The sequence below is a fragment of the Acipenser ruthenus genome, chromosome 28 (assembly GCF_902713425.1).
Source record: "Acipenser ruthenus chromosome 28, fAciRut3.2 maternal haplotype, whole genome shotgun sequence".
Lineage (NCBI taxonomy): Eukaryota > Metazoa > Chordata > Actinopteri > Acipenseriformes > Acipenseridae > Acipenser > Acipenser ruthenus.
Window position 1 is genome coordinate 24,326,367 of NC_081216.1, and position 25,506 is coordinate 24,351,872.

General features: G+C 36.1%; 1 protein-coding gene across 1 annotated transcript; it reads left to right on the top strand.

The window, feature by feature from the left end:
- Positions 1-4,692: 4,692 nt before the first annotated feature.
- LOC117435119 (G1/S-specific cyclin-D1-like) lies at positions 4,693-17,393 on the top strand. Its single transcript, XM_034058068.3, has 5 exons — positions 4,693-5,086; positions 6,513-6,728; positions 7,319-7,478; positions 10,648-10,796; positions 13,529-17,393. The coding sequence occupies exons 1-5, from the start codon at positions 4,889-4,891 to the stop codon at positions 13,682-13,684; spliced, it is 879 nt and encodes a 292-aa protein (XP_033913959.1). The 5' UTR covers positions 4,693-4,888; the 3' UTR covers positions 13,685-17,393.
- The last annotated feature ends 8,113 nt before the right edge of the window (positions 17,394-25,506 follow it).

Here is a 25,506-nt window from a genome sequence, read left to right on the forward strand (position 1 = left end):
TCCCTTTTACTCTTCAACCGATAAGTACTAGCATAAGCAGGACGCCATGCAATTTTCACAAAGGCCTTTGTGAACTTCAGTGCTTCAGCAAATAAAAATCCACCTGCAGGGTTTCTACTGTAAAATACAACAAACTAAGATATATGCCTCACAAAAAGTTACCTCCTACATTCAGCTGGAATGGGAAGGTCCAGAGGGCAGATATCAGTAGTACAGAATTTCCCTGATGCAGGTACAGTTACCAAGTCATAATGTATTAAATACTCCCACGATGTTCTTCTCCAGTGTGGCATCCTGCAGTCATTAAATGTGGTTAGCTTTAGGTTTCACTTTGAAACAGCAACATGTGACCAGTATTGCAGCAAGATTTTCAATCTAACCATTTTCACCCATAAGCATTGAAACTCAATAACTTCTTAAGAAAGGTCTTTTTCATCCACAAGTTTCACCAGGATTGTTCAAAAAGGGTTTAAGATCGTATACATACAGTAGACCATTTATAGTGTCTTAATTTATGCAACTTTTTTTTTTTTTTTTTTTTTTTTTTTACAATTTAGTCTAATGGCAAAATTGATAGTTACTTTATATATTGTTTAGCTGTCTATTGTATTCACACACACACACACACACACACACACACACACACACACACACACACACACACACACACACACACGCACACACACATGCCCACACAGAAACAAAGGATTCTGCCAGATTTGTTGTGACAAAGTACTACCCACATATGTCTTCTGGCCATCAACATGTCTGATTTTCAACAGACTGCATTTTCAGTATACAGCAGCAAAAAAAGTGTGCTTTTTACATGATCCGAAGGAAAACATGTTAAAGTAATGTTGTGAACACAGTTGGGTGAAAATGCTTCTGCTCCACAGTGACCCCTACTGGTAGAGACAGCTGTTAAAACTTCCATGTTATGAGATAACACAGCACATTATCTTTATCCACAGCAGCCAGCCATGTAGTACATCTGATATGTGTAACCACCACATGCAATGTTATGCCAACACACCAGCAAATAAAAGAAATCCCCTGAACTAATAATAATTGCTGATCATGCTATCTAAACTAAGCAAACACAGGGTCTAAACAATACCCTTACAATGTGGCTAGCCTAGAGCAGGTGCTGTCTCTTTGCTGGGACCTGCATGAGGAGTCATGCTTGAAACTACTGCCCTTAGTGCCGGAGCGATCAGGAAAGGATCCGCAGGCATGGGGTTTCCAGATCATGTGCATTAATTCACAGATGCAATAAGTGTGCATTATAAGCGTGCAACACAGAATAAAAATGATCTAAACTAATCTACGAATTTCTCCTGTTATATATTTTTCCCCCGGTTGAAACTCAAACAATTTCTACCAGAAAGGAACTTGTTTGTAAAAGCTAGCATGTCTGTTTTAACTATCATTTTATTATTATTATTATTATTATTATTATTATTATTATTATTATTATTATTATTATTATTATTATTATTATTTCTTGTTTTTAGTTATGTAGTCCTTTTTTCAATGTATTTCTCTGTCCCTCTGTGTTCAATCATTATACAGGTGAGATCCTCAAAAGATTAAAGTAAATTATATACTAATTGTAATCACTTCTAATGTGTCCATGGCATAGTTTCGCTGTACTGTGCCTTTAAATGGTCTCTGGGTTTATTTGTTTGAACTGCCAACCCCTTTACCGTATTGTACTGTATAGCTATGTTGATTGAAAGTCATCTTGGTTGTTTTTTAAAACGTAGAGTCCATTGTTGTTGGCTTTAAATGAAATGCATATACTGTGAAATACATGTTCTGTTAGATTTGAATGGCGTTTCTAATGTTTTACACAAATACACATAGATTTTTAAACCATGTATATGCTAGCACATACGCAATACTTTCACTAGTGTAGTACTGTACTATATTACTTCTTTAAAAATGTATATCATATTTTGCAATAAAGTTTAAATAGAGAATGAATAGCTCCTGATTATCAATACACTTATTTGTATTTTCTGTAAATGTATTATTATTATTATTATTATTATTATTATTATTATTATTATTATTATTATTATTATTATTATTATTATTATTATCTAATTTACAATTAGATTCTACACAGGGACCCCAATAAAACACCAATATTAAAGGCTTGTTTAATGTATTTATGTGTATATGTGCTTTAATGTGTTAATTAAAAAAAAAATCTAATTTAAGTAAAAACGAAAAAATGATTTTATAACATAAAAATGTTAGCTTATCCAATCAAGGAGATAATACAGGAATTATTTTGAAACAAAAACTGTTGTATATCTAAAACAATGATCTATTAATGTATTCTTGTTTGGGGTTTATTTAACTTCTGTAGAGCTACAAATATAGCTGGGCTAACTTGTGGGCTTTTTTCTCACTTCTCTCTCTTGTGTATGCGCCTTTGCTAGGTGTTTTACAGTAAATTGAAACCCATGTGGACTTGCTAACATGGGTACAGTCTGGAATTTGCGGAATGTCCAAGACTTCAATTAATGACCGGCGACTGGACTCGATTAAAGGGACAGTGTGACATATTTTAGTACACCATTGTAACGTAACAACCCATTTTCTTGTGCAAACAACACCATATGTATCGTTCACAGTTAAAGATACCGACAAATGATAGGATAATGTCATTGGTTTAGAAGACTAAATATATTCTGTAAATATATTCTGCAAAGAGTCTCGTGTCTGTTCTAGAACGACATGGAATACTTCTCAAGAGCCAAACTTACACGTGATGCAAATGGAGTTCTTGAGAATATTCGTGTTATGGATTCAGACACTTTTTGATGGCTTCACAGACGGCACTACTGGTCGACGACCATAATTAAGTTAAGGTAGTCCAAGACTATTGCTAATCAGAGTCCCGCAAGTAAGTCGTGGGGAAAAAAAAGATAACAAATGCTTAAAAGCATGACTATCTTTTGACACATTTAAAATCTAGGAAGAAAAGGTACAGACAGCATTTATTCAGGAATGTAATCAGAAGGGCTAATCCGCAGCCATAAACGTCGTGCTCAGTTTACATTTCTTTAGCTGTTCTTAACAAAAGGTGAAGAAAGGGATAAGGGGGTCTTAATCTGGCTTTATTCAAATTCAAATAAACGTGGCAATTTGATAACATGATTTGCCAGGCCTGTGGCAAACAGTACTGATCTAACGAATCGAGCTGGCATTAAAGGAGCATATGTTAAAGATATATTTATTTAAGAAGAATGGCTTTACCTGTTCAGACACGATTGTGCATTTAATGATTGTACAAGACTTTCAAACGATTTCATGTTTTCGTAAATCAAAAAGTAATTACTTTAAAAAAAAAAATGTTAACAAAGGCGTCAAATTCATAATGCTTCCTCTAAAAACAGAGATTTAGAAATAGTAGTTAACATACCAACGTTTTCTTTTGTATAAAATTAACAAGATTTGTATCATCCACCCATTATCCAAGATTAATATAACATGTGATAGAAAATTGTCCTGAGGTAAATTTAAATACCATACAAACTTTAAAGATGTAAGTTCTGTGGTTGGGTAACACATTAATAGTTATTTATTATGTGTCATGGGTTTTAATAAAACTTGGCAGTCTGTACGTGTTTCTACGCTTTTGAATTCTCTTCAGTTTTTTTAAATGATCCCTTAGATATCCAGAGGAACTGCCAGAGTTCCTGCTTCGAGTCTGCCTGGTAACAGATCTTGCCCCCATTGGTTTAAACTAATTTGAGTTTCCTCCCAGTTTGGGGAGGGTGTTTGAGGGACGGGGGGGACGGGGGGGACGGGGGGGGGGGGGGGGGGGAGTTCCTCGGAAATTACTGCCAAGTTTCTTTTTCAAGTGGGCGAGTTCGTTTATGCAATATTGCCACACACAGAATAAAAGCTGCTTAGCACTTTTTTTTTCTTTACTTTCGCATGTAAAATATATATTCAAAAGGTTTGACATATAACACAACATAGCATAGATAGATAGATAGATAGATAGATAGATAGATAGATAGATAGATAGATAGACAGACAGACAGACAGACAGACAGATAGATAGATAGATAAGTGTTCTGCAAAGAAAAAAGATTATTAAGCTATACTACTTTTTATTTGTTTTATTGTATATGTCTTTCTGCCAATATGTCTTAACAACTATAGGTACTGGTAACTTGAGCAGGGATCAAAAGTATATTGAGTGTATTGCTATAAATTACATTATTCAAAACCATTAGAAGAAGAAAAAAAGCGCTCTTTGCAAAGTTATATGTACTGAAAGAGCTCTCTTTACAATGTGTTACTGAATAATAATAATCATAATAATAAAGCAATAAACTAAATTAAATAATTGAACAAGTCTTTGTTGTTGTTGTTGTTGTTGTTGTTATTTTTATTGTGTTTACATTGTTTGCTCACGCAGCTACACAAATAACCGACAAGAGGATTTAAAGGAAATGAAAAGGGGTAATGAAAATAAAATTAAAAAAAATAAGAATCCCCTTAAGGACAATTTTGTGAATGTGTCTATTATCGAACAACCCCCCAACCCTCCCCCCCCCCCCCCCCCGAAAAGAACCCAAGCCCTGTTCTGGCTGCAAAGGGAAGGACTAACAGCTCGTGGGATGTCTCCGCCCTCCTCACAGTGGCCTCTTCCTCTCTTATGCTCACAGAGCTTTGATCTTTGCTTAACAACAGTAACGTCATTGCTTAGCAGGGAACGAAAGGGAGTTTTGTTGAAAGGAGCGAAGTTTGAGAGCCTCCAGAGGGCTTAAGCAGCAGCGGCAGCAGCAGCAGCAGCCAAAGCAGTTCTTGTAGCGCCTTTCTGAGTCCTTCGAAAGCCCAAAGCTTGAAAAAAGTTTAAGACATGGAACATCAGCTGCTGTGTTGTGAAGTAGAGACCATCAAGAGAGCCTACCAAGATGCGAACCTTCTAAATGACAGAGTTCTACGGACATTACTTAAAGCGGAGGAGAACTACCTTCCTTCTGCAAATTACTTCAAATGTGTGCAGAAAGAAATTGTGCCTTATATGAGAAAAATTGTTGCCACTTGGATGTTGGAGGTTTGTGTGAGAAAAAAAAAAACTGCAAGTTGTTTGTCCTGACACTTCGCTTTATCAGCCCTTTGGACCCACTTTTAATGCACATTTCAAATAATGGAATTATTTAAATATGAAGTTTTGTCATCTTTCTTGCACTACGTGCATTTTTTTCTCGGTTTAATTATGTGGTCTTTTTTGCCGATTATATATATATATATATATATATTCTTTTAGATACCAATAACTTATAAAGCCCGGAGAGAATTTTTTTTTTTCCTGGCTTTCTAAAAATCTCCCAATTCGATATACACCGTCTTTGTAATTGCATTACAACGCAGTGGCTGCAATACTAAACTTTCGTTTCATGTCAAGGACTGAAAGCCTTGTGAATTATTTTATTTGAATGTATTTTAAACCAATATCAATGTACACGTATGCAGTGTAACTCGTGCCAGTAATATGCGCCATCTTTGTTCCTCACTGTACTAAAGTATTTAATATATTATAAATTTATAAAACAGAATAGATGACATAACCAATATCCATAAATACAGCAAGGCCAGTTTATCTATATGCTATATGCTATATATAAATATATTTATATATATATATATGTATATATAATCTCAGCAGATTTTGATAAAGATAGCGTTAGGTTTCTTTTGTTTTAAGTTTTACAGAGACCCACCATGCGTAAATGACCAAACTTCAGATGGTCGCAATTCAATATCTATTTATAAAACTATTTATTTCACCTACATATTTTTTAAGACAATAAATGTAAACTTCACATATTTTGCAACATTTTCATGTATTTTATGTGTGCCGTTTCACTTCACTTATATTTTTTATTAATTTTTCAAAGTGCGTTTTGTCACGTCTGGCTAAATGTCGCACGTTCCTTAAGAAAAAGCTCTCCCTCACAATCTTAGTTCCCTTTTCCAAGAATTTTGCCTCAAAATCAAAAACGATCGATTGCATCTGATAAAATACCTTTTTTAGTTCATTTTCATGTATTTTGTATTCACCAGAATAATTTTAAAATATTTTAAAACATTTTTTGAAAAGATGACGAACTACAAAATTCACGCAGAAACGTTGCTTTGGACGCCACCTTGATGTTTTGAAAAAAAAAAAAAAGATAGCTAAAAAAGAACAAAACGTCGTTTTACATTAGACAAAGACTTATTTAAGTGATTCAACTGTACATTTGTATGTGTTTATATAGTTTTAGCACATAGATGTATATGTTTTATTAAGGGTAGAATCTGTATCAATGTAAAAGCATTCTACATGTTTTTCACCATTGTAGAATTACAAATAGATTCATAAAATGTATATTATACTATAAATATATGTATTTATAGATTCTATTTTAATACATGTTCATGTAAATGACCTAACATTTTTATTCTTGTTTTTTTTTTTTTAATTTTCCTAATTTTAGGTGTGTGAAGAACAGAAATGTGAAGAGGAGGTTTTCCCATTGGCTATGAATTATTTGGACAGATTTTTGTCAGTGGAGCCCACAAAGAAAACCAGATTACAATTATTGGGCGCAACTTGCATGTTTTTGGCCTCAAAAATGAAGGAAACGATCCCCCTTACCGCTGAGAAGCTGTGCATTTACACCGACAATTCTATCAGGCCCAGCGAGTTATTGGTAATTGAATTTAAATATGGTGTATTTGTGCTTTTATATTCAACATAAATAGAATAAAGCATGTAATTTCATATACAGATGAGTTTATATTGCAAGCTGTACTGAAATTCACTTGAACTAGTTAAATCTTGTTTATTAAACGTTTTGACAGTTTTATATACAGTAATTGGCTTAATCCAGTCTAGTTAATTATAATCTACAAACACCTAATTAATGACGTCTGTCAAAACATATGCTATTTGTTGTTCTCTCTAACAATATGGACAATCCTAACATGTTTTGTTTAGTATATATATATACACACACACACACACCATAAAAAATGCACAATATCTTTAACGTGGTCATGGGTTACTGGTGTTACACATAGAGCGCTAGCGCCCTCTTGTGAGGATACTGTAGAAATAAATTACAAACATGCCTGCTTATTTATTTATTTATTTATTTATTTATTTATAATTAATAAGTGCAAAACATTAGGTAAATCAGTTTTAAACCCATTAACTGAATTCAGTTGTTTTGTTAAACAGACATATGTATATAGCCCGTTTTAATGATTGTTCCTTTTTCTTATTTATTTTCTTGAACAGCAAATGGAACTGTTGGTGTTAAACAAACTGAAATGGGATCTGGCTTCAGTGACCCCCCATGATTTCATTGAACACTTCCTTTCCAAACTGCCAATCCACCAGGACACCAAGCAAATTCTCCGCAAACACGCACAGACTTTTGTGGCTCTTTGTGCTACAGGTACGCATGGGAGTCGCTCAGTTATCCACACATATTTCAGGGGGTGTTATGTTTGGGAAAGCACATTTTAAACCCTCCCCAGATTTAAGTGCAATACGCTTTGGTAATGATTTGTGTTTACCTTAAATTGTAGATGTGGATTATTTAATCTTTGGCTAAAAGGTAAGTACCAGTAACAAGCAAGTATACCGCAGGACGAGCCCCTGAAAGTGAAACACAATCTATGGGATGAATAATATTTTTACCATTTCGGTTCACGAAAAACGATGTAGACAAACTTAATGAATATTCATCTTTTTAATGAAACGACCCACTGTCCTTAAACGTACGGTACTTGGTGACAGAGGTGCGTTGCATTCTGGGATGAAACTGCGACCACTTCCTTAAGTTGCTTCATAAATGGTTTTATTTTTAAAAAGAAGAACTAAGAATCGAATAGACCAAGAAGACGAGTTAACTGTGGTAGAATGCACATCTTGATGATCTACACTTCATTTGGAAAGGGTAGTTTGTTTAACAGAATGCGTAAAAACTCTGAATGTTAGATCTCTCCGTAGCACTCTTGTAGTTTATGCTGGAGTAACACTATGCTGGTGTTGCATTTTTAATGGTTTTAAGTGTTTCCAGCAAAACATAACACATATGGAATTTTGTTTTTTAGTTGTTCTTGTTGTATGCACAGCACAAGCACTGCTGCTAAGTGTTCTTACTGGGCATGACAGGTTGTAAAGGGCAGAGACATCAATGTGTGGGTGCTAAACTATTGCCAATTGCTTTATCTTTTGCTCTTTCTTATAGTCCATTATTTTCATTTTAATGGCGATAGTGTATAGGCAGCCATGGTTGTCAGGTCAGGGCTACGTTCTTGAAATATTTTGTCAAATCAAGCTTTTGGGGGAATTAGCCTTAATACTGTAAATTCATGATCTTCTTGTTTTTCAATGAAATAGTCAGGATTAAAAGGAGCTCTTAAAAAAACAATAGTATCACATGTCATATATTGTTCTCCTTATACTTTACCACAGTACTAACTTTTGGTTTTGGCTGCTGTCTGGTCTGGTGTGCAACCCCATTGAAAGTCACAAGAATTTCATTTACTGAGAAACCCAAAAGCTGTTAAAAGGTTCAAGCATTGTTAAAATACCTGCATTTTGATCGATTGCTCTTGCTATTGTTTTCCCTGCATTGTCGTAAATAGCACATTAACAGTTGGAATAGGTTCAGTCATGGTTATTTTTAACCCTCAGCTTCCTACACTGCCACATACCAGAAAATATATTTGGATTGCATACAAATGTTCTACTACTTCTATTGAATTGAGGGTGTGCAATCGACTAAAGCTCAAGGAAGGGAATGCAGTTAAGTGCATGGGTTCCTTGCAGCAATTTCCTCTTTATTAAACCAGTTTAGCTGGGCGGGGGCAGGGGGCCTGGAGGCTTCACTAATTTAAACAGGAGGGATTACATTGAAGGTACTATTAGGCAGAGTTCCTTGTCTGCACCCCTCCAATAGTTTTCTTAATAGAACTGGATTTGTGCTAAGGAAGCTCTTTTGTGCTGTGGTAGATCAGGGAGAAAAACTTCAACTGTTTGAAGTTAGCACTCAATTGAGGTCAATCAATGCTCAAGAAAGTACAAATATTAAGAACAGCACCCAAGACAATGCAGTGTTTAAAGGAACGTGACAAAGGTGACTATTAGTGCTGTAGATTTTAATTACATGTTGCTTGTTGTGTAAATACATTAAGTATGTTTGTAAGGAGAAAATAAAGAGAGCAGTTCCTGTCTGTGCGCCAGCTCAGGTATGCAACTAGTTCAAACCTGTTGCATCTCTCTCTCTCTCTCTCTCTCTCTCTCTCTCTCTCTCTCTCTCTCTCTCTCTCTCTTTGGAACAGTTTCTGTAAGTCATTTTGATTGGCCTCAATGAAATATTTTCAATCATAGCCCATAGCTCTTGTAGAGACGGATGGAACTGCCCCATTTAGAAATGAAAAGAGGTGACTCGCTTGTTCTGTTTTTTTTTTTTTTAAGAGCTGGGCTGCTTGCTTTGTCTTCCCTTCAGGGTGGCTGGGATTCCAGCTTCTTTTCAACAGCGCTGAAGTTGTTTATTCCCATTTGGATGGAGTCTAGGATAGGTTAGTGGGGATATGAGCATAAATGAATGGGGCCCCCTTTCCTTTGTGCCTGTGTCAGGTTTAATTCATCTCACCGCAGCCTCCTTGTTCTTGGGCTTTCAATGGTGCGAAATGAGGCGATGGAAGCTGACAATGATGCCACACTCTTTTACTTATGGGGAGAGGGGGCATCCAATTACAGGCTCGAGGGCCCCTAATTAATATGCTGAAATTAATGGACAGTGCTGTAAATAAATCCTTGTTGTTTTTGACAATAGGCAGGCCAAGTCGCCTGTCTGAGGTGGTTCTGGGCACAAAACAGGTGGGGCTATGATTGGCTTGCATTAGAATTATCCACGTCAAACTGAAAGTTTCTTTTTTTTAATTAAATTAAAAATGATTCAAGATTATAAAGCCTTCATTTAAAAAAAAAATTAAATTATATATATATATATATATATATATATATATATATATATATATATATATATATATTATTCATCATAATACATGATACACTTTTGGAAAGTCATTTTAATAAAATAAAAAAAAGAAACGTTTATCTTTAAAATTAAAGGAAAGAAAGCTTTTTAGAATATTTTCTCTGGCCTTATAAAAGAAAATAAATGTGAATGGCAGAGGCTGGCCTCAATAGGCTTCATGGGAGTGGCTTGCAGAGACCTACAGCATTGCAGGCTGGCAGGGCACCCAGCCACTTGTCAGCATGGTGTCACATCAGAATGTCGCTGATTGTTCGACAGTTCTTGAGGCCCCCCCATTACTTAGTTATGCCACATTATATGACCCCCCCCCCCACCCCCACCCCGCACATCAGGTTGCAAGGATGGGGAACAGCCAATGAGAAGAAGCTTTAAGCAAAGATTTAGCTGTTCAATAGGCACCTTTTTAGTTATTTTAATAATTATCTCTAAAACTGCAGTGAACAATTTTTGTTTGGCCTTAAATATAATGGTGGTCACTGGGGCTGCAGGTATACATGTAAGTTGCTGAAGTGTGCACAGAAAAACTAAAACATGTTTTCTTTTTCTTTTCCAGATGTCAAATTTATTGCTAATCCCCCCTCCATGATCGCAGCTGGGAGTGTAGCAGCAGCTGTTCAAGGCCTCCACCTTAAGAACATCGAAATCATGTTATCATCTCGGAACCTCACAGACTTTCTATCACAAGTCATAAAGAGTGATCCGGTAAGTGACACGCAACAAATCCAGGTCACATGCATAGTATGCCATTGCCTTTGCTTATTACTATGTTGGATCTCGTTGTCAACAAACACAAAGGTTACCATCATTAAAAAAGGAAATGGGATCATATAAATGTGCTAAACAGAGCTCATGGTGTCTGTGACCTTTTGTCCCACCCCTCTTACAGACACCTTATTGTGTCAAGTGGGGCCAAAAGTCTTTCATTCAGTGTATTCTAATTATCTAATTGGGGTTTATTATGTGTCAAATCCACACTGGAACCACCACTGAATACACACAGTAAGAATATGTGGAGCTGCAGTCTGCAATAGCTGCCACGTTGCTTGGCTCGGAGAGGATCTCCCATTCTCTCCGGTCGCTAACAGGAGATTTGCATCAGCAGGTAGCTGGGCAATAAACACCTCACGAGTCAATGGGCCAGGAAGAGAGCTTCCAGCCAAGGCTCAAATTCAATGATCCGTGTTACAATGATGTGTAAAGTCAAGCGAAGCGATTGCCTTTGTCTTGTCAATGAAAGGGTCGGTTCTTGTGAGGTCTGAAAAAAAAGAAAACTCCCAGAACGAATGCAATTTACCCAAAGTGATATGGTGGCTGCTTGTTAATCAAAGTCTGTCAGCTCTGAAGACTCCAAGTCTGCAGAGGGCTTTTCTCTGAATAATGTTTACCGCCTTTAAAAAGACTGGTTCCTCCTGAATTTGATTTTAAGCAATATTTTAAATTTGCAATCTTTATAATCTATATAGCGGTAATGGTTTATTTGGTTTAATGAAAAGGGAAATTCATTGTTAAGGGATGTTAAGACCTTTTGGCCTTCCTTTTACACCTACAAAGGCACATATAGTGGACAACTGATGTGGAAAAAAAAATGCTACTTGATTAGAAGTTCTGTACGGCCCATGTTCACCTTGGTAGGGCTCCAGTTTCTTGTTTTCACTTTGATCAGAGGTAATTAGAACCTGAACAAATCACAATTCTGGCCCTTGGGTAATCCTCCACATTTGAATGGTTCCATCCCTCTTATCCCAAAGCGACTGAATTGCTGTACCTATCATTGTTTTCAGGGCCAGGAATTTGCTAAACCAGATTGGGTTTCTATCCTTTCATGGTTTATTGTCTTCAGCCTAATCCCCTGCCCACCCCTTGAGGGGACACCAGTGAATATACTTCCATTGTTCTTGGTGTACCAGCTCAGCAGATAGCACCAAGAGTAAAATGGAGTTGGTTGAGGACCTTATCAAGAGTATTCTGTCAATGACAAATGGTTTTTCCTGGAGCTGATTTTTGTTGTTAAAGGTTTGATAAAAGAAACCTTGGGAATACCTACTAGTTTTACTTGGATAGTGGAAAGTTGGTGGGAACATGCAGCCTATTTTGGTGATAAGCTAAGCAGGTAACAGATTTGTGTCAAATTTGGCTGATAGCAAAGCATGATAGTGGAAATGCATGAGGAACTTGTCCACATTTCTAATGCCAACTCCTGTGATCTGTGCTTCTATTTCATTTGTTTTACTGCCTCTAGGGAAAGTGCAACCATCTAAATTAGTTTGAAGTAGGCCCCTTTCAATAATCTGATTAAGAAAAAAAAAAAAGATCTGTTGTCATTTGTTTCCACTCTCAAATCACTTTGAAGAGGAAATATGGATTTGAAATGTGGAGAATGCAGGTCGGGGGTCATGTGGTTTCAGTAGGTGCGATACGGTGGGTCTAGTTCATTGAGAAGCCAGGATTAATCTCCCTAGAAGGGCTCTGTCTTTGGGTGGAGGAGGGGGATCAAACGGAACAGAAACCCACGCCTTTACAAATGTAAAGCTTCCAGACGAAAGCTTCAGAGAGGGGGCATAGGAAGGAAGGGGGCATTCTTACAGGACAGAAAGAAAGCAGCAGGCCAGGCTCCTTCTTAGGGAAACAACATTCATTCTCACTCATGCGGACGCTAACACTTTTTATGGCAATTTTTTATGGAAGAGTGGCTTCACTACATGGACTGAGGCCTGACAGAGGTCAAAGAAAATGGCAGTGAATAAGGGGATATATCAAAGTCTTAACTTGAAAGAAACTGACTGTATACAGGATAGCTAATGATGTTTAGTTTTAAGATATAGGAATTGACCAACAAGTGGCAGCTGACGCAGTGTTGCGTGTGGCATTCAGTAACAAGGCAGCAGGGCTGTGTATCAGAGCAGGAGCCCAGTAGATTTGATTGTGCCGTTGCATGCTGTGTTTTGTCTTCCTTTTCATTTTGTTTTAATGTATAAACTCTTAATGGCTGACGGTTTCTCTAACCCCTCAAGTCATGGTGGTTGACTGCATGCTGGCGTTCAAGAATGCTTGTATCACACAAGAAATCAGAGATTATCTGCTCATTAACTGGGCCTGGTAGTGTTTCCCCATCTGGACACGTAACAAGATGTAAGATTGATTAGTTCACTTGATGGGTGGCAATGACCTTATGCAGCAAGTGCCCATCCTTAAGTGACATGGCTTATTCAGGAAACTAATTTTGCATAGTAAAAATAATCTGTGAGCATTGTTAATAACAGTCAGTGCTAAATGGCATAGTGATACTTAGTTTTTCTTAATTATTCTTTTTTGCTTAATGTAAAATTATTAAAAGTGCCATACAATGATTGCTTTTTTTAACAACAGCAATGACACAGAATGTCCAAGTACTGTAAAAGCTTTAGTATTGACCATTTTTTACTATTCATTTCTAGGACTGTTTGAGGGCCTGCCAGGAACAGATTGAGTCCCTTCTTGAGACAAGCCTGCGCCAGGCACAGCAGCACAACATCTCTTCAGAAACAAAGACTGTTGAAGAAGAAGTGGACATCTCCTGCACACCAACGGATGTGCGAGACGTGAACATTTGAGTGGACTATCCGTGGAGTTTGCCATGGCAACTCAACAAAGGGCTTTTCAGGAAGGACATGATGGCCTAGCGTCCCCACACAAAAAATAAGTAACAGAAAAAATATCTCCAGGATGATTAATACAAAAGAAGGGGGGGAAAAAACGCTTCGCTCTTTGATTCTCCTCGTTCTTTATTTAATTTTGTTTCCCTTCAGCCTGTGGCTTTAAAATAAAAAAACAAAAAAAAACAAAACTTTTAAAAAGTCCAAAACCTAAACAAAAAACAAACAAAAAAACTGTGTTTATATATAAAAAAAAAAAAACAAAGAGAAAAAAAGTAGTATTTGCATAACTTACATTGTGCTACAAAAATAGACATTTATACAAGACATTAATCAACTAGTTTTTTATACAGAAAAAGGGTTTGTGCCTATGTGTTTATTAAAAATAGGCATAAACACAGAAAACATGTCTCCAGGGGAGGTATTAGATATTTTTTTTTATATATAAAGTGTAAAAGAACCATTTTTATAGTAGAAGAGGGTTTGTTAGATAGTACAATTTTACATGTTTCCTTATAAAGTTGAGCTTTATTGCAGCCTAGGCCTCTCTGTATCTGCTTATATGTTTAGTCACTTTATTATATTTTTGTCTAGCCTTTTTTATTCCATTTTTTTTAGAGCTTATCCTCTTTTGCTTTGAAATGGTTAATGTAACCCAATAGATCATGTATTTTGTTTTAGCATACATTGTTATATGTTACTCTTTAGAGTCTGTGGATTGCCTAAACATAAGGCTTGAGGTGTCAGCATTAACACTGCCTAAATAGACCAAATTTCTGCTCATACATAGTTTATTATACACATGGGCAGATGAGCTACTTTAATACATTTTATTGTCATTAAATCTCCACGTCAGCAGTTATATATGTATTTAAAAAAAAAAAAAAAAAAAAAAAACAGACTTACTAAAGTCATTTAAAGCCCCCTGGTGCAATCCACAGCCGAGTTTTATATAAGACAAAAACAAAAAAAAAATTCTGAGAAACAATTCCATTTAAAAGCACTTTCAGTCAATTAGATATTACTGACTCTTCTGGAAAACAATGTGGGACGTTACTAAAGAAAATGGAATGGTTTCAGAATATTGGAATCCTGGTGTTTGCAATGCAAAGCAAGCATATTTATCTATGGGGTTATTTAGGAAGGAAGCAAGTTGTTAAAAATGGGAGTTTCAGTGAATGTCTTCCGGGACTGCTGGCATTGCATCCTTTTATCCTTCTTGCGTAAATGGTGTTTGAAAACGTTTGGTGCCAGCTTTATAAGTGGGGTCCAAAAGGTGTACGTAACATGCACACATGATGACTAGGTTAACTCCAGAGTTACCTTCTGTTTTGGCGACTGAAGCATTTAAACACAAGAAATATGTCATTTATAGTCAAGATTGAGTACTATTTATTGCAAAATGTGTGGTTTTTTTTTTAGGCCAGTATGGATTTAGAAATAATGCTTAGATTTTCATTTAAGATTATTTAAATCTGTTTAGTTCACATTTGCTAACAACCTGATACATTGTGTACTTATTGTGTGTTTTAATGCAAACACTTCAGATAAATCTACGGGCCCTACTTGTAAAAAAAACAAAGGCAATGCAAGATAAACACCATAATTAATAATGGGTGGAATTGGTGTACTTGAAAACAAAAACAAGTGTCGTTTCAACGTGTTCCCCCATCCTTAAAAGTCCATTTAGATACAATTAGAAGATTTGCACAACTTGGAAATATACCGATTTTAAGGTATTCTTTTAGAAAGTAGTGGGGGGAGGAGTTGGAGAAATATTTGAAGTTGCTGTGTGAGGAATATGTGATGGCTTGATGTATGTGAATAACTACCGATTATAAGGTGTTGATTGTAAAAATGAAAAAAGAAAAAAAAAAAACGGAGTCGACACTCCTTTTATTGAGCTGCTATGGAGGATTTCCCAGCAAAAGTATGAACAGTTTAAAAAAAAAAAAAAAAAAAAAAAAAAATTACGATGCTTTTTTTTTTTCCTCTGATCAAGTCATTATGTTTGCTGCTATTTTGTGGATCTTTTTTTTTTTTATTACCATGTCAATATACTGCCATGTGACAGGTTTTTAATTTTCTCATAGAAAATTATGATATTATTGACATCTTGTTTTGTTTTTTTGTAGTTTTTTTTTTTTTTATGTGATCAGGTTTTACTTAATGTGATTTCTGTGCTATTCCAAAAAAAAAAAAGAAAAAAAGAAAGAAAAACATGAAAAAAAGACAAAGTTTTCTGTCCCACCATACCTCATGCTGCAGTTTGTCAAACTTATTGTTATTTAGACCAGGTTTTTACATTTCTATTTTAACTCTGTGCCTAATAGTTCGGTTTTAAACTGCAATCTGAAATGCATTTATTATTATTCCAAATGGGTCCTGCAGTGTGCAAGTAGATTACATAGATTGAAACTGGTGCCATATAACTCTGAGTTTTAAGCTGTTTCTTTGAAAGAGACTGTATTCCCCCTTATTGGCCATTAATGGCCAACTTTTATATATTTATAAAGTGTTTGTACAAGTTGAATGCAGATGTGATGGAAGTTTTATATGTCTTGTCTACTCATGAAGCCATAGTGTGTTTTGGGTAATAATTTAACATTGATTAAAATGTACCTGTCTTTATATTTTCAACAACAACAAAAATGACCATAAGCTATACATTTTTAATAATAATAAAAAAAAAAATTAAAAATGTATATACTGCACAATAAATTAAGTAGACACGATTTAAGCAAACAGCTTTTTCTATTGATTTTTATAATAACTATTAAACTACTATTTTGAGTTGGAAAGTCAGGATTGTCATTTAATGGGTCTCTAATCTGTATCGCTAACCCTATACTGTACACCATTTGCATGCAATCTTATCAGATTCTCTGTATATTTTTTCTCAGTTGCAGAAGTATTAGAGAAACAAACCCAAGTTTTAGTGACCACTGAGGGTATTAAAGACAACTGTCCTTGCTTGTAGGAACATGCATTAACTTAGCCATCGTCTATTATGCTGCTACCCTTATTTGTTTGTGGAGAGAAGAAGGAATCAAATGGTGAAACATTTCCTTTTAGCGCTCTAAGCTATTATTTGCAAAGCTACTGGCAAACACAGGACCCAGGAGGACTGGATATAATCGGTCCAATATCAGGAATGTTTGTTACCTCAAAAAAAGAAAATTGTGTATGTGGCATCTCTGTTGATCTGGACCCTAAGTGAATCACAAAACAAAGAGCCTTCCTGTCTGAAGATGGTGTGCAGATCAGGCCTCAGGGTCTCTGTTGTTTCAGGACTCCAATGCAACCCCTCAGTCCTTATTGGTTAACAATGTAGCCCTGCAGCCAAAACAATGCTGGGATTACCCCTTCAGAATGGGAGCTGACAAGAAAAAAAAAAAACATGGTTCTGTCTGCACTTTAATTCAGACTGGAGGGCAACAAAACAGTAATACCTGGGTTCCCTTCTACTTTGTTTGGAGGAGGTGTTTTATGCTGAATGGCCAAAGGTTTGACAGAGAGCCCACATACTTAGAGATGTATAAACCTTTGACTTCTTAGCAGTTACTGGTCTGAAATGCACATTTTTCACCAACAGACCTGTATTGGGCATGTTTCCAACAACAAAAGTAATCTAGAATCAAAAACAAAATTAAAAAAACAAAAACTGTTCTTGACTTGTGTGTTTCTGTTCAAGGGAGGGAAGGGGGGAGTTGTCTGGGATTAAAAACAGCTTTGAGCCTCTAATGATGTCCCCATCTTTGTGCAGTATCTGTAAATTCACCACCAGTTCCATCTGCAGTCTAAAATCCATTCTGCAACTGGGCATTACATAAAGGTCAAAGACCACTGACATGTATCCCCTTTCGTAGTTACCATTTACCTGCTCCTGAAGGAAACCCACTGAATGGATATCTAATCTATTTCAATTCAATCCCAGTGGCAGATGGAAACAAGGTATTTAACTAGATCAAAGGGGCAGATCTAAAATAGTATGTGCACTTGATCTACAGCCTATTTTGTTGTTTCAGAAATAGTAGGTTTTAAACCTAATGAAGTTATTAATACTGAGCATGTGTTACAGCTGCTGATATTGACCTTAGTTACAAAAAATTAGATTTGAATTTCCCTTTAAAATCCCTGCTACAAGTACAACATTCAGTCACAGAGTGGCACTGTATTCAATGTGAAAACTTTGAGGAAATCTGCCATCCACATTCCTCAAGTGACTTGCATTTGTTTTATTTATATCCCTGTATCCTCGTTATCACAACTACTTTAATTTAATTTAAACTATACTATATCAAAATCTGAGAATGGATTTTGCTCAGTCAAGTGAAAATCACAAGCCAATTACGTCTGCTATTTCCCAAAACTACTGTACCATGGCAAGGAAATGCCATTAATTATTTACACTACAAAAAAAAACAAAAGAAATAATTATAACATTTGTGGCATTAAAGCAGATTTTGGAAAAGTACATAGAAGTTTACATGGACTGAAATTCTTTAAAAAAAATGTTAGCTTCATAGAAACTACTGAAGGCATAATTTGGGGTTTAGCAGGAAACACTGGGCTATGACTACACCAAAGAATGTGGATTGACATGGATTCAAATACGATATTATACGATTGACAATAATTGCACTCCAATCATTTCATTTTGTAATTGAGTTTTTTTAGAAATAACTTAAAACACATTTGTTAAGTCTAACATAGGTATCTTTTTATTAAGTCCTTCTGTTTGTGCATTCAGGCCTGCAGTGTGTGTGTGTGTGTGTGTGTGTGTGTGTCTGTGTGTGTGGTGTGTGACACAGTATACACTGTTTTCTTATGCAAGGAATGCCTTTGATCAGGGGTTTCTGTAAAAAACCATGAAACTCTAATCCGTTCCCACAGTCCACTAAACGTGAGCTGGACAAACAGTGGACAATGGGAGCCAGAACTGAGGGAGATTGTAAAATAAAGGGCTGCTGACTCACAGCACTTAGAATTAGGCAGTCAGTGATTTTGTGCAGCATGTCTCACTAACCCACTGTTATTAAGGTAGCTGAAGATTAACGCTTTGGAGAGAGGTTCAGGAATTGTTGCTTATGAAGGTTTAACGTGTTCATTTTAACTTTAGATTGAAAGAAGAAGAAAACATGTTTTCTGCTTTCGTAATCATTTAGTAGTCCCAATTAAGCAACGCTAGTAAATAGAAAAGAAAGCACAATGTACATAATGCACCACACTTGGAGAACTCTCGTTTAGCTTCATGGCTCTGACTCTCTGGAACTCTCTCCCAGCTTTGGTGCGTGATGCTCCCACCGTCGCTCGCTTTAAATCAACTCTCAAGACCCACTGGTACTTTCTTTCCATGCTCTTTAGCCTGATATCTGTTATTAGCTGCTATGTTGTTGCTACTATTTCATGTATTCTGCTACTTTATCATGTATTATGCATTTTTCACTGTATTTAATGAATTATGCTTTTTTTTTTTTTTTACTGTATTTCATGTATTATGCATTTCTCTGTATTTAAAGTATTATGGATTTTCTTGTTGTTACTGCATCTTGTAAAGCGCTTTGTGATGGTGGTCCATTATGAAAGGTTCTATATAAAATAAAGATTGATAAAAAAAAAGTGATGCAGCAGGTTGATCACTTTTTTCTCATCATCCAGTCCACGAGATTGGTGGCTGATTCTTCCCTTGTGACTGATCAAACGTCATCAACGACCTAAGGGGGTCATGCTCTATTTAAAAAAATAAATAAAATGGATTCAGTCTAGGAACCAAAGACCACAAATAGAGCTTCGTTCGGTGGTGGTTTTGTGAAAAGGCACAAAGAAGGCTGGAATTGTGGTGTTAAAGCTGACCAGACATCTTATTTAGTTATGTTCGCAAAGCTTTCTCTCAAAAGATGTTCATCTCAAAACTGCATTGAACACAACTGGCAATGCATGAGAAAAGGTGAACTGGGAAACACCAGCAACAATTGCAACTGTTTAAAACGTACTTTCAAACAAATTGATGCAATTGCCGTCAGCTTTAGTACATGTCATTATAATATTTGAGAACACTATCTCCACCCCATTTTTGTGAATTTATGCAGGAACGCTCATAATTGCATATTTATCTAAGCATTTAAGCATTCCCTAAAAAGTTGCCAACACCATTGCACCTGTTTAGTACATTTCACCCTAGACTTCAGACTCGTTTACAACTGGTTTGCGACACCCGCAACACTTTAGCACATCTATCCGTAATTGTCTTCAGGTACTGTAATGTAGAGATGAACTGTAAATTAAGATGTAGAAGGGCCTTTCTTTTTCCCTTTTACTTGCTAAGACTCACCCCGTGAAATATCAGGAATTTACATCCTCATTTGTATCAATTATTTTTCGAGAAACATTTATATATCACTTTAAATCTCCTTTTCAAACCTGGTCATGCTATAAACCCCTGGATCTGTGGTATTTGTCTAATAATGGAGAGCCCTTGAAACTACATTAAAAATGATACTACTGTTATTTGTCAGTCGTCCCCATGTGAGTCTAAATCATCATCTTACAAAACCAGACATGGGGGGTGGGTGCATGAGCTACACCCGCTCTTGGTTTGCAGAAATTTGGTTCACCTGAGCTGTAAACAGTCTGTAATTTTCATTCCAAGTACTGCGCCCGACATATGAATACCCCTCCCCTCCCAAAACAAATTGACAGAATTATATACTGAATTGGCACGATAGGTCTGTGATTAAGTGGAGTTCAATAAAACTTTAAAATCGCTGTTATCTTTATGAAACCCATTTACCATCCAAAAACGTACTAAACACAGTCAAATAAATAAATAAATAAATAAATAAAGTTTGCTCTTTATATTTTTATTATTATTATTATTATTATTATTATTATTATTATTATTATTATTATTATTATTATTTCACATTTCGAACATTAAATCAGTCTTTTTGTCTCATGAACAGCAAATGCCAAATAATCAGTGCCAACCAGCCAGCTTCAGAAGAGGCATCTGTTCCTTTCCTGGGCAGAAGCACTTTGGTGTGTAAATCAGGCTCAGATTTTAATTAATTTTTTTTTTTTTTTTTTTTTTTAACATTTGTCATTTTTTTATGTCACCACTGACCACCTGCTTCTGAGATTCCTCTGCATTTACAAAACAGAGCTGAAAAGAAACATAAGAAACCCCCCCACATTTTCTTTTCTAACAGCGTTTTGAATTAGTTACAGAACGTTTTTCCCTTTGGATCATTTTTCTCCTTCGTGAAACAGCGGGGGGGGAAGGGGGGGTGTTTGTGAGGGATTACTAACGGACAGAGCTTGATGCTCATCGATGGAGCAATGTTGTTTGCCACAGTAATGAAGAGGAGAGACAATAAAAAAAGAAGACACCAAACATAACCACCACTTTTCAGAGATACAGTGTAGCTAAATAATAGGTGAATCCTCGTGTACAATTAAATGTGTATGTGTTTGCATGTGTGCTGTAAATAGCTGCTGCATGCTAGCTAGCTAGCTAGATACATTGCTGCTGGTTATTTATTTATTCCATTATTTATTTTTTTTACTTCAACCTTTGTATCACCTGATTCTGGAAATCCCCTTTTCATGAGTATTGAAACCTTTTCTACTGCTTAGGTGTATATATATATATATATATATATATATATATATATATATATTCATTGCATCACATGACACCAAATCATACAATAATAATCAGAAACAGGTACTGCTGCTCTCAATGCACTTGGACATTACTAGATGTTAATATATATTGCAATTACAAACGTAGCTGTGGAGTTACACTGCAGGTGCTATTTAATTACTAATACAGCGACCTGCGTATTGTAACTGCAATTTAAAACACTCTATAGGAGGGCAGTGTTATTACATCTAAAATTCCAGGTACAATGAAGCCACAATGAAGTCTACCAACACTGCTGTTCCTTTACGGCAGTTTACAAAACGAACCCTTTTTTAAAATTGTGATTATAGTTTTAACAGGACCAGCAGCTAATTATATGTGCCTTAAGTTTTTTTTTTCTCCCCCTGTTCATTTCACAGCATTGAGGTTGGCTATTGAGAAATGATATACCTGTACTGGAGCAGAGAAGTACAGTACGAGCCAGAATGCTAACTGCTTTACAAATTCACCAACCCTACTGGGAAGAGCAAGTTTGATCTCTCTTTACGTGAGCGCCGTATCCTCGTATCTCACCTGCTGTACACTGCATATGCCAGCTGTCAGGCCTCCTTCTTGTTCATTTGAATTTCGATATGTTTATTGAGGTGGAAGGCAGACGGTCAGAAGCCGAACAAAAAGCAGCTTTACAGACCATCAGCTCACCTTGTGCGCTTCTCTGACTATTTTAACCCTATCTTGCCCTTATATTAGCCCCATTCCTTAAGATATCACATATTGGCCATTTAAACATCTAAACAGGAACCGCCAGTTGCAAGCAACAGTTCTGTAACATACAGTTCAAGGAAAGTTGTACTGCATCCTTGGAAAAGCACAGGGTAAAGGGTAACTGGTTTCAATGACTGTGTCATACTAGGTACATTTACATAATACTTGATTTCTTCACTGTTTAATAACCAGGTTTGTTTGTACCATACCATATTTCAATTATGTCATTATTTGTTGTTTTATAACTACTTTGCTTTGATATAAGGCATATAAAGCATATATATATATATATATATATATATATATATATATATATATATATTACTATCAACAGTGACACATTTCTGAATGAGCACTGTATCAGGACAATTAATTTGACATGGTAACAGGCGTAGCCACTAACTACCTCACTAAACCACGATTCAGTCAAATTGCTTATCACATGCTCTTATAAATAATGCATTTCAGTTCTGCTTTTGACCACAAGAGGGCTATGATCTAAATATCAGGTCTGGGTGGGATTGTAGGTATTTACTTTCTCCACAAGATGTCAGTATTGGGACGATTCTAAATAGGTCCTTGTCACATCCACCTCAATTTCATTTGTAACCTGCAATTTTAGCGCCATGCAGAGCTCCATGACTTCTCCCCGCAGTTATTCCAATGCGGCTTCCCTCTTCACAGCCTTCCTGAAAAAAGAAGACAAAAAATACTTCCTTGCTTGCTTTGTGTTCCACAGGTTGGGACGTATTCGAATTTACCCGTTAACAGCCAACAGAACGGTATCAAACAAATCGTCGCTTCCTGAAACAGATGCCATTTTAAGCAGTAAGTCCGTAAACAGAAATATGACCAACGTATCAAGCTGTACACAATAAAATGATAAAATATTAGCTAAATACACCAGCACACACCAATGTTTATCCCGCGTGGTCACTCATGCCATTTGTAAAATTTTTTAAAAAGCGGTTCCTCTCCGCGCTGTACATTCAGGGTAGTCTGACTGTTGTAACTTTCTTAAAAAGACACGACTTAAAGTTGGGTTTGTTTAGGTCTAGTGCAATCCTGTGGAATATTTCAATCTAATCAAACAAGTCACCAGTATTACGATACTATATTATGCTATTAAATGTCGGTGACAGATATTAATATATTTAAAAAAGTGTTTTAATGACACGAGGTTCCAGTGAGAACTTTACATACTCGAGTTATAATTATACATTGTGGGACACTTTAAAGTTATTTTACACCCAAAGCGGCTATTGCAGTTCTTGTTTACGCCACGAGATGGCGAGATTTCACTAGCAATACAGCTTCCAACTCAAAATGTTATATAGACACATTTTGTGTTAACGTGACAGTTTGTGACACTTTTTGTTTGTTTGTTTTAATAGGCTTAACTGCAGGTTATGTACCTTTTGCACATTTTTCTATTTTTTTTTCTGAAGACATTTATTTTTGTCATTTCTCTTTCAAATGAATAGTCTCTTCTTAAATATCACCAGAGCTGCTTTTTTTTATATCCCTTACATCACAGAAGCTATAGTTCACTGTGGTGGTAAAGTCCAAATCATCTAGAATGTACTGTAATGCACTTTGGAAATTTCTGAAAGTAATGCAACTGGTAGATAAAGGCTAATAGGTTATATTCTAGTGCCTTGATCTCTGCTTGGTTACACCTTGTGAAAGTTATTAACTATGTCGATAGAAGAAATTAAGAGCACTTTCTGGGAACTCTGGATGAAGCTTACTGGCAGAAACAATTTCATGTTCTCTTATCTGAAAATACTGGCTTCTTCGTTGTTTCAGATAAAGGATAAAAAGTATACAGTGGAAGGAGAGTTCACAGGGGAAGATTACTACCTAAGTAGTTTTCAGGAATCACAAGTGTAAGTCTAAATGCATCATCAACAGAGGGTAACTGGGTTTAAACAAAACATTTTTCAGGAGATCTACTGGAATAAATACTGTTAAAGACAAGGTTTGCCTATAAGTGGCAGCCAATATGAAATGTTTATTGTGGAAGTTGTTTAATGGAACCACTATAGGGTATATGCCATATTCTTATTATTATATTCATGCATATGGAATACCATGCGTCTTAATGTGAGCCTCGGACCTTTTTTAAACAACTTTAAAATGACTTCTGTATGCGGTTTATCATTATGTCATGTGAAAAATATTAAAAGATGCTATTGTTTAAAGATAGCACCCACGTTATAAAAAATACCTTAAAAAAGAACAACATGTGGATCTGCAGTTTCCTTTTTCTTATTTTTGACAGCATGCAAAAACAATGTCAATGAAGTTTATTGGCAGCACACAAATGCTAGTTAAAATCATTTTAATGATTAACAAAATGCTTTTGTATACTACAACACTGCTTTGATAAAACACCACCTTGGCTTGAATGACAGCTTGGCAAACACAAGGTGTTTGATCAACCAGTTTTCCAAGTCAGTAGTCCTGCCAAGTTTTCTGCAGGTATTGACATGTCACTGTAGGGTTAACTTCCACCTTTTTATCCAGTTTATCCAAGATAAGTTCAACTGATGACAAGACAGGACACTTTGAGGACCCATCTTTAGATTTCAGCAGAGCTCTCCGTTTTATTCTCTCCACATTGCCTTTCTGTATTCTGAAGATTTTATTTTTATGACTGTAAGAACATAAGAAAAGTTTGGAACTAGAGGAGGCCAATCACCCTGTGTAGGCTCATCAATTTACCTGATTCCTCGTACTTGATTGATCCCAGAACTTTATCCAGTCAGCTCCTGAAGATTCCAAATTATTTAGCAGCAACATTGAAACTTGATAACCCCAAAGTGTCACCTAACCCCCGTGCTAAGTCTGTGTCCACTCAATTTCCAACTGTATCCTCTAGGTCTGGTCTCTGGGTGGTGCTTAAAATAATGACTAGGGTTAACTTTGTCAAACCCTAAAGACTTTAAAAACTTCAATCAAGTCCCTCTAACCTTTCTTTTTTAAAATTCTGTTCACCTCAACATGTCTTCATAACTCAAAACTTTTAGCAATGGGATTAGTCACGTTGCTCGTCATTGGACTCCAAAGCCGCAATGTGCTTGGAACGTGGGAACCAATCAAACACAACCCAGAGTGAAGAGCCTTACTGTGTGTGTGTTCATATTACTGGCAATTTTGTTCACATAACCAAGGCCATTTCCATCCTCAGAAACCAAACTTCATGCTGGTGCTCATGTGACTGAAAGATCTTTAATCTCAAGTGTATATCTTGTCTAGAGCTCTAGTGTAAATGAGCTAGTCATTTCCCATGGAAGCAGAAAGGTTTCTTGTATTTCTTTTAGACCCAGTGTGATGACCTTGCTTGCTGTTTTCCTGAAGTCCA